The sequence below is a fragment of the Lethenteron reissneri genome, chromosome 26 (assembly GCF_015708825.2).
Source record: "Lethenteron reissneri isolate LAM-NWPU_2019-01 chromosome 26, ASM1570882v1, whole genome shotgun sequence".
Lineage (NCBI taxonomy): Eukaryota > Metazoa > Chordata > Hyperoartia > Petromyzontiformes > Petromyzontidae > Lethenteron > Lethenteron reissneri.
Window position 1 is genome coordinate 10,529,716 of NC_083804.1, and position 11,108 is coordinate 10,540,823.

The 11,108-nt window shown below is 41.4% G+C and overlaps 1 protein-coding gene across 1 annotated transcript in view; it reads left to right on the forward strand.

The window, feature by feature from the left end:
- The window catches only part of LOC133347660 (cAMP-dependent protein kinase inhibitor alpha-like), a 57,694-nt gene extending 49,836 nt beyond the window's left edge, over positions 1 to 7,858 (forward strand). Inside the window, exon 3 of the mRNA XM_061560130.1 lies at positions 1,567 to 7,858. Within this exon, the coding sequence (XP_061416114.1) occupies positions 1,567 to 1,649 (83 nt within the window). The 3' untranslated portion in view covers positions 1,650 to 7,858. The remainder of the gene's footprint in view (positions 1 to 1,566) is intronic.
- Positions 7,859 to 11,108: the final 3,250 nt, after the last annotated feature.

The window sequence follows — 11,108 nt, forward strand, 5'->3', positions numbered from 1 at the left end:
TTCATCTTCTTGGTTCTTTCGGTAAAGTCACGTAGAATGGAAATAATAAAATAATAAAAATAAAACATAATAAAATAATTCTCACGACGTTTCGGCCACAACGCAAGCAGCCGTCCTCAGGTGAAGAACAGGTCTGTCGGAAAGACAGATTCAGACTCTGTCTTCTCGTCAGACCTGTTCTTCACCTGAGGACGGCTGCTGGCGTTGTGGCCGAAACGTCGTGAGAATTATTTTATTATGTTTTATTTTTATTATTTTATTATTTCCATTCTACGTGACTTTACCGAAAGAACCAATAAGATGACCCAGGACCAGTTTATATATCACTCGCCAGTAAAGTTAGCCGTGGCTGCAAATCGAACTGAGGTTGGCAGGTTTCGTCGCGCAGTGTGCTCACCAATGCAACGCTCCTCCACCCCAATTCTCTGACAGGAATGCACTTTTAAATTACCATAATTATGGACATAATGGAAGCCTCTAATGGGTATTTGGCATGCCCTGTCATACCATTGTCGAAGCAGTACTATTTATGACTTATCAATCATCAACTTCCCTTTCCTTGTTCTCATGCTGCCATTGTTAAGACATTCAATCATGTTTGCGTTATATTCTTGATGTTTCTTATTCATTTCTAATTGGATTTCAGAGCTCTGCACATTCTGTCTTTGGTATGTTTTCTTTTCATGTCACCCATATCCTTCCAACGTGCTTTTATAATTGAACTAACACATGCTCTTTTACTTTCTCCTCACTTTGAGATAACTCCTTTACAAACTTAATGTATTCATTATTTAAATTTGTGACATAAATTTAATATTTTTGCTTCTCTAGAGATATGAATCAGTCTAAATTATATTTCCCTCTAAACAAAATTCTACATGTTTACCATCTTTTATTTGGCTGTTATTAACTTTATCCTCTCTTCGTTAATATTAAAGTGTAAGTTCCATTACCCTGTTCATCACGCGACAGTCACGCTGATATTGTTCACTTGTAGAACTGGTGTTTTTACAAATTGGTTGTTAAACCAATTGTAATATACCTACTTTTTGCACAATCATTGGTGACCAGGCTGAGACCATCCACTCCCTACACTCAAGAACTCAGTTTAGTCACGGTTGGCTACCCAGATTTGGACCCAGAATCTGTGGAGCCTGCTCTGCGATCTGACCTCTGACTCACCCGGTCACCTTCAGAGTACGGGTGTGTCTCGCTTCAGGAGACATGTCCAAAAGTGTGTGTGGGAAAATGCACCCTCTATTGTGCAAAGACAAAACAACCAATTGAAGACTTTTTCTGGAGAAGTCCTGTAAAAAATATCTTCAGCATCCTTTCTCCAAAACATGGGGTGCACCTTTCTGTGAGATTTCCGCATTGATTCTTCACGTCATGACGTGGTGACGAGGCACTGCTTCAGTCAGATATTCTTTTTTACAACTGATTAAAAACATTTACAAAGCACAGTTGTATACCGTGGCTCTAAATTTCATGCAGATTCAACAAGTCCTTTCAAGAATAAAATGTGTGCGCAGCGTAGTAACCCCGACTCTTGTTTCTTCAAAGCAGAAGGTGCGTCGCAGGAGGCCCAGACGCCAACCCTGGAGGATCCTGTGGTGGGCGGCGATGGAAATGGAGGCGACAAGGAGTGAGGACGACTGCCTGTACACAGCCACGCCAACCTGAGCACGGCCGAGCCTGCGACGCCCCGAACGACCAGGATGGAACGCAATCAAACCTGACCCGCTCGCTTTGGTTCCTTTTTCTCCTCGTCGTAGCGTAGGCTTCGTGATTGTACCAACTGTGTGAGGAGGGGAAAGTTAATGTCCTCCAAATGAGGAGGTGGCTCTATAGCTTGAGACACCGGGCAGTTTGACCGCTACGGTCTTCGGAAAACATCGTGCCGAATGTAAAGCGTCGGGAGTCGAGCGGAAGGCACAGCGATTCCCGATGCCTCCGCTGATAATACATCGCAGGCAGTGCTTACATTCTGACGGCATCATCAGTGTGTGTACATTGCATAAGGAAAATATTTTATACATTTTGAATTGAACGTTAGGTTTTTAAGGTAAAATATATTAAACAATTTACGAGAAGAAGACATTTTTTTTTCTTGGGACTATTTAGGGTATTATCACTGTGTGTTGGAAGTAGGGTTGTACAGGTGATTTTGATGGCAACCAATGCACTGTACAACCAATGCACTGTACAACCAGTGCAGGTGGTGGAATCAAACGCTTCGTTGAGTTTCCTCGGAGAGAGAGCAAAGAGAGGAGGCTAGAATTCACTAAAAATGTAAAAAAAAAAACCTGGATTTTCACAAACGTTTGTTGCATAATAATAGATGTGTTGTTTTTTCCCCATTGTAATTTTCGAACAGTCGTGGCAAATACATAACGGGCAATGACACCAGCTTAAGGAAGTATGTGTATAGTTATAGTGTGCGTGCAGAACACTTTCTAACGTGGAGGGAATTCTACCCCTGAGAGTGTTACGTGATATCTGGATTAAAGAGCATAGTGATGAGCCTCATGATGATCCTGGTATTGTGCCTGCAATTACCGCGTAGCGCTTTGGACCTTGGCTTCTTAACCTTTTGACTTACCCCAAAATTTCAAGCATTGCCAGCAATTACAAACAAATTTAGTTCTAAAACCAGTGTAAACATTTGCTCACATTACAATCCACAAGCACCAAAACTGAAATCAAAGAGATTTACTTCAACTAAGTTAAAGTAATAATCATAATGCAGAGTCTTAAGCAACTCATTCTTGAAAATCCAGCGAATGACTTTTACCATTCCAACAATTATGTTGCCGTTTGAACTACTATACTACTCTACCAGATGTAAATGAGGCAGATAAGCGTGATTATGTGTTTGTTCAGATAATTGTGGGTTTGTGAAAGAAAGGTCACAAGTGTCGTCATGTTCACCCGGAAGTGTGATTTTTTAAAAGTTTTAAATCAGCTGTATAATAATCATCCCAAAGTGTGTAAAGGCAAATGCAAACTGTTTGAGTATAACTGTCCATGTGCATATAAACTGTGACGCTTAGTAGTACAACAGCCACAAGTGTCCATCATTGAAGCATAGATTTGAATAAGCACAACTCATTATCATCGGCATACATGGAGTCAAGCGTGCGCCGTTCCCGTTTTCCCAAAACACTGTTGTGCTTGCTGATTTTAGTGACAAGAGATCAAACGGCAGCAACCAAATCTGCGATGCACAGTGTGGAATTGACATTTAACGATGCAGTGGATACATTTTTCACAAAGAGAGAAAGTTTCCAAACATTGAAGCCCCTTCAACTCCACTGTGGCCGCAATGCCTCGTTAATAAAGGGACATAAAATCATGTAATGCTATTAATTTGTCATCATTTTGGTGTAATCATTCACTAAGAAGAGCACTGCTATTTGTGGAAAACCAAATTTTGGTGAACATGGAGACTGTCCTTATTACTCAATTACATATGTATGCACAGCAGGAATCTTACTTATCTGTGGTGATGTGAGTGATGAACGTCACAAAAATTCCATTATCTGCAATGTTATCTGTGAAATGACTCCCATTTATCCGCGAAAGGAAATAAATCGTGTGTAGAATTCGTGGATAATAGGATGAATTGCCACGCTACACTTATTCATACAATGTGCAAATAGGAAGCTTTTCATTGGAGGATGGTGGCAGGTGAGAATGAAGATATTAGGAAGAATAGGGGGAATTAATTTGTTGGTATTTTAGTGCAGACCCTATAGGTCTTGCGTATAATTCGAGTTGCAGATAATAATAGGGCTGTGGATAAGTGGTATTTGAAGTTGTGTAAATACTAAGATGCAACTATATGAGTCGTTTGTAGCCATGTTAGCAGATGTATTGGTATAGTACTGTGTCTACATAACATAAACCAGTGATACAAGTTATACACAAATCATCACCATTTTTTTAGAAAAGACATGCAACACTTTTTTCTTCTAAACTTGTCTTGCATATTTGACAAAATTGTGATGTTGGTGTAGAGTTTTGTTTTAAATACTGCTATAAGCTATATGCTTAATCTTTATATCAAGTTATCTTCATCATCTTGACCGCATATTACATTTGACTCGTGTAGTTTTCAATTTATGTGTAATATATTTGTTTATCATTTACAAGACAGGAAAAGCTCATTTTTGTAGTCGTGTGCAAAGAAAGTTTGCACAATGCTTGGACTGAAAACATAAACAAACCCTAATTCACAAATATCAGACGCGTTACGCTCAATAAATTAAACGTCTTGAAAAACTACACTTTTAATTGGAACTTAATTAAAACGCTATGTGAGAACCTAAAACGAGTGCTTATGCCATTGGTTGATTATATCAGTTATGATTTCACGCCATCCTTTCTCCGTTGTCAATGCAAGAATAGTTTTTCTAAGTGTCATTGCCCCTTTTTTTTGCTCTTGCCTTCCCCAAGTTGGGGTTCCACGACGTTTTTCACACCGGGTTCACTAAACCTCGAGCACCTGATGTTGCACGTGGTGCTTCGACACTTTAGGGTCACACTGTGTGTGTCACGTGGTGCCTGTTCATTGTTTGGGCCTAGGTTAGGCCTAAACTAAGTAAAAACTATAATTGTTTGTTTTTATATAAAAGACACAACACATTACAACAATGATGGCTTCTGATCAATAACGTGAAATTATCAATCATTATTGTATTAATATCTCTAACTCACATTTTAGTATTTCCAAGTATTATGGTCCAAGCCCACCAATGCCTCCTACTCCACCACAACAGACATCCAACGAACTCCAAATTTCACACCAATAACATCTCAAGAATTACATAATTTTCCTTTAGTGTCCTTAACATTAGGTCTCGTACAATGTAGTCTTACAGCCACAGAAATACTATCTCCTCTCATTCATCACTCAACGCTGTTCATTAGAGCGTGTCAATCGCGGCTAATCCTATAAATGACGACACAAACCTATCATAACATGTAAAATGTCAAATACCTTGGCACTGTCCCCTTTGTGCCTCCCCAACCGCGTTTGGCTGCCCGTGTCACGTACCAATCCGCAAAGTTCAACCGAGTGAACTTTGCAGTACATTAGAATCACACGCCCCTGATGTTATTGAATTGCAGCTTGAGGCGCATTAAGTGTCGTTATGGGGTTTCAGTAATCCTGTGAACCCAGCCTAATACATTGTGTCCTGTCATTATGTGGCTATTCAATAAGCACACATCTCTCGTAATGTATACTTGTTCTGTGTGGATTACAGTGCGTCATCAAGACAATTACAGATTGAAGACTCTCCAATGTGTTTGAAGACGCTCAGGTGCCCGTTGTTTACCCAGTCGCTGGCCACACCTCCGAGCCACACACCTTGTCAGCACCTGGCAATGCCTGGTGGCTCACCTTACAATTACTAACCAAGTTCAAACCGGCTTAGCTTCTGAAATCTGGCGTTATTGGGCACTTTTTGGTTACCTGCTCAAAGGTGAATTTTCATGTGGAGGGCCGAACTGTAATGGAGCAACTGTAAAACCTGTCGTCGGTGTTTAAACCCAGCATCTTCAAACATTTACCCCGTGTTAACAGCGACGAGTTGTAGACCCACCACAGCTTAAGTATTGATGCATTTAGCAAAACGGGCCCAAATTGAGCTTGCAAGTAGGAAAATGTAAACGTGTGCGAGCCACTCTCATTGCACCACAATTATGCTATCGGTGTCAAGACACAGCACCTCTTACAGATGTCACAACAATAGTGTATAGCGAAGCCCATTTCTCTTCACATGGGTACTCACCAGTCTGTTCATGTATTCTCTTATTGTCCATTATAACAGTCCATGTCCGTGTAAAGCCCTCGTGTCAAGCCACTGTTGGCTGAGGACCTCCACATGGTATAATTGTTGATGGTCTTCGGTAAAAAAAAAAATGTTTTACACAGTCCTATTTGCACAGTCAATTTGCAGGTCCAAAAGGCGGGCGGCATAGCCGTGGAAGCAAAGAAGCAAAGTCCAACAAAGGATTTTGCGACACCGAGAAGCAATCACTGCTCTGCGGTCACATTGACCAACCTGATTTGCATGTTGGTCACCCATTAAAGCATTCTCCCTGCTCGTTGCTTCGCTTCCAATATCCGACGGAATTGGGCGAGTTCGCGATGATTTGATCGTGAGCATAATGGTACGCGTTATGTCTGTTAAAATACATAAATATTAACTATTTGATAAATATAAAAACAGGTTGAGTGGAATATAAATTGGATGTCATGTAGGGTAATTTCACGTCTCATAAGAAGCATATTTTTTTACATTACGGAAAAATACCTATTTACATCTCATTTGTCAATCCACTGCTGGATGAAAGCCTCCCCCATGTCTTGTGGTCATAGAGCTTGTGACTGTACTCTAATAATAACATCATTATGGTCAGTGTGCAGGGAATCAAACTCAAGTCACTGGCTGGGTTCATAGCACAGCGTGCAAACCACTCCAACCCCAGTTACAGTATACATAAAATGTATGCACAGAATATGTTGACTGTTATTTCTGACTGTTACCCCTGTTTAGTCAGTGGTGTCATCTGAGGCTGATAGACTGGAATAGGCACGTGACTAGTTGGTGTTCTGGGTTCGGAAAAAATATTTTCCAGGTCACCGACCGAGACAGAACCTTCTTAAATGAAGCCCTACCTCGTGTTAGCTTTTGATATCATCATCATCATCGTCACCCTCCTCTTGTTGTCATGTGGTCTTTTTTCATTTAACAACTTCGAAAAGCAGGTGTTATCATGTAAGTGCGTTTTAAAACATTACACAAACGACCTTTCACTGTCGCCACTGCCTCATGCAGTAGACTATATGGAATACGCTGCCCTTTTTGCTAATCATTATCCGTGAAGCCTATATGATCCGCAAAAACCTATTATATGGGCCTCTATTCTTCCTATAATCCGCCCTTTTCCCATGTTGCATTGCGAAACAGCTTCCTGTTATCTGCAATTCACAGATCGGTGAGATCTACAGGGCAATATCATCCATTATCCGTATTTTTCACGGATAAAATTCAGCAAATCTAATCGGTCACATCACAGATAACAGGATCCACGATATTCGCCCCCCCCCCCCACATATCAACGCGCATGAAAGGCGTTCTCCTGCACTTTACAACGGAACGTTGAAATTGGCCTCGGGTCCTTTGGCAAGAGCATAACGTGCATCAATGCTAATATATTAGGCCTCGCTGTGTAGACGTCAAGGCGCAGGGAGTCGAATGGGTCAGGGAACCGCAAGCATATACAGTGAATTATAGCAGTTGCCCGAATTGTGCAGCGTTCGCTTGGACAGGCTTCTCAATCTGTTCCTCCTCACAGGATGCTTGAACATCAATCAACATGTCCACATTGATCTTCGCACACTGCGCGAGTGTATTCAGTAAACAGCAATGATACCTACAGCGCAGTGCTTAAATCGCTACATTTCCTGACTTCAACCGCAACCCTTTATGCAATAATCAAATTTGGAAATTACAAGATAACCCCATTATCACAACAGTATAATAGTTTTTTTTTCGATTTAAAGCTTTCGTGACTGCAGGGATTCATCTTCTTGTTTCTTTCGGTAAAGTCACGTAGAAGGGAAGTAATAAAATAATAAAAATAAAACATAATAAAACAATTCTCACGACGTTTCGGCTACAACGCAAGCAGCCGTCTTCAGGTGAAGAATGAGACACTACCAAACTAGGAGCTTATATATAAGCTGCATTGGGGGTTGAAGAGCGCCTTAACAAAAAGAATGTGCATGTGAAGAGGGATTTAGCATATTCATGGAAAATGCGTAGGCGTTGGGCGGGGGGGTGTCAAAGTCATATTATGCCCATGCATTATGCAGGATCAGCAGCAACCAAGGGGGGTGCAGGGATTAGCAGTAACAAAGGAAAGGAATGTTAATGATATGTAGCTGCAGTTACTCAACAACACGTAGAAAACTAAAGTATAAACTACATAAAAAACTAAAGTATAAACTGCATCGCACCATCAGTATACTTACTATACTCTATAATAAGCTGAGTTACTAACAGCAAGTAATACATTACAATTTTACCTCGTAAAAATTCTATAATATGCTTCCATCTAAACCTTATTCTCTTACATCACACGAGCATATACCGTACTATATACTGCCATAGATAAACCCAACATTAAATTATATACTGTATTGCTGTAAACCAACCTATATCTTATACATTTAATATCACACTATGTATTATTCTACACACCCTAATGTGTATCGAAATGGTTTATTACGTCCTTCCAATGATTGCTGAGCCAGAATCCATCTTCTCGGTTAAAGTTGTCTCTGTGTTTGTATATGTGGATCGCCTCATGAACGAATCTCTCATGATAGCCAGATGGCTTGCAGAGAACCTCTGTCTTGGAGAAGTCAATATCATGTGAGCCCACTGAGTTGTAACAGTGATCTGCCACGGCTGAGGTGTTAGTCCTACCGTGTTTCAGGTCAGCTTTATGTTCACGGATGCGGTCCGAGACATGTCGTTTGGTTTCCCCAATGTAACTGCTACCACAGAGGCAACTTAGTTTGTAGACGCCAGGGTACTGTATGTCTGGAACCACATCTTTTACAGACGGTACCAGATCACGGATTTTATGTACTGTGTTGAATCGGACCTGGATCTTGTGTTTAATCAGGATTTTGGAGATCTTTTTTGTGACCCCAGCAATGTAGGGTAAGGTGATGGTCTTGAAAGGCTCCTCAACAGGATCCTTCTTGATGGTTGGAGTGATGGCTTTGCGGATTGTATAGTCGGAGTAACCATTTGCCTTAAGAGCTTGGCGTACGTGTTTGAGTTCACTGGAAATGTGTTCATGGTCGGAGATGCATTGGGCTCTATGATATAGAGTCTTGATGAGGGAATTCTTCTGAGATGGATGGTGGTGGGAATCCGGTTTTAGATAAGCATCCGTGTGGGTGGCTTTCCTGTAGACAGAGTGGCTCATTGAACCATCAGGTCTCCTTTTGATTAGGACATCCAAAAAGGGTAGCTTGCCATCATTTTCGACTTCCATGGTGAATCTGATGGCTGGGTGTATGGAATTGATGTGGTCGAGAAATTGGTCTAGAGCAGGCCGGCCATGTGGCCAGATGACAAAAGTGTCGTCTACGTACCTCTTCCATAAGGTCGGGCGTAGAGTGGCAGTCTGGATGGCGTCCGTCTCAAATTTCTCCATGAAGATGTTGGCTACAACCGGAGATAGGGGGGAGCCCATTGGGGTGCCCTCAATTTGCTTGTAGAAGGTTCCATTCCAGGTGAAGTATGTATTGGTTAAGCAGTGTCTCACCAGGGGGGGTACCCCAGCATTCAGTCCTTGATGAACCAAGTCTTCAATGATTGCGATGGTGTCAGGCACAGGTACCTTGGTGAACAAGGAAACCACATCAAAACTGACAAGCAGGTCGTCTGGGGACAGGGCAATCCCCTTGATTGTCGATACCAGGTCAGTAGAGTTTAGTACTGCAGAGGTGGTTTTTCCAGTGAAAGGCCGTAGGATTTCGGACAAAAAACGAGCCAGTTTGTAAGTGGGGGAGTTGATAGTAGAGACAATGGGACGAAGAGGTGTATCTTCTTTATGTATCTTTGGCAAGCCGTACAATCTTGGTGGTCTGGCTGCAGAAGGTTTCAACGAGAACTGTTTGGTCTGATCAATTAATGCGGTTGAAGCAGCAATGATGTTGTTGGTTTTGGAGACGAGGCTGTTGGTGGGGTCTCTTTTTATTTTTGTATAGCTGCCATCGTTTAGTAGTTCTTGAATTTTGTTGTTGTATTCTATTTTGTCCATGATGACAGTGGCATTGCCTTTGTCGGCTGAGAGGATGACAATGTCATCCCTCTTTTTTAATTGAGCTAATTCAAAACGCTCCTCTTTGCTGATGTTGCTAGCTGGCATCTTAGCGTTTTTGAGGGTTACAGAGATTTCGGATCTTGCTACGTCTGCAGCGATGTGACTCAAGCCCTTGAGAGCTACATCTACTCGAGCAATTATATCATTAACTGGTATGTGTCTAGGTGTGACTGCAAAGTTTAGTCCTTTAGCTAAAACGGATTTCAAACCTTCAGAAATAGGACTGTTACTGCGATTAATTACGACTTTGTTAATATCTAGCTTTTCAATGTGTGGGTCCGGTTTCTTGTTTGAGAGGCGATTGAATTTGGAAATCAAGTTGTCCTTACATTTAGTCGACATAGCGGCAGCTGAAGAGGCAGTCATTTTTTCCACATGTTCCCAATCCGATGTGGACATTGTTACACTCAAAGATAAGTGTGATTTGTAGAGTGTCTTGTCTAACTGATCTAGTTCGGTGCGCGTAAGTCTGATTTTCTCTGAGATAAGAGCTAAGCTAGTTCTAGACAGAATTCGTTTCGCATTAGAAGAAGTTACAGCAGCAGATGTTAGTGTAAATGCGTTTGGTATTACCTTAGAGTCGCGGCATCTCTTCAGAAAGGTGAGAGACTCGATTAGCTGAGCCTTCTTATCCCGGAGCTTGTTGAAGGATCTCAAAGTTATGTGGAAACCCTCCCCGTAGAGGCGGTTAAATTTCGATTTAAAGCTTTCGTGACTGCAGGGATTCATCTTCTTGTTTCTTTCGGTAAAGTCACGTAGAAGGGAAGTAATAAAATAATAAAAATAAAACATAATAAAACAATTCTCACGACGTTTCGGCTACAACGCAAGCAGCCGTCTTCAGGTGAAGAATGAGACACTACCAAACTAGGAGCTTATATATAAGCTGCATTGGGGGTTGAAGAGCGCCTTAACAAAAAGAATGTGCATGTGAAGAGGGATTTAGCATATTCATGGAAAATGCGTAGGCGTTGGGCGGGGGGGTGTCAAAGTCATATTATGCCCATGCATTATGCAGGATCAGCAGCAACCAAGGGGGGTGCAGGGATTAGCAGTAACAAAGGAAAGGAATGTTAATGATATGTAGCTGCAGTTACTCAACAACACGTAGAAAACTAAAGTATAAACTACATAAAAAACTAAAGTATAAACTGCATCGCACCATCAGTATACTTACTATACTCTATAAT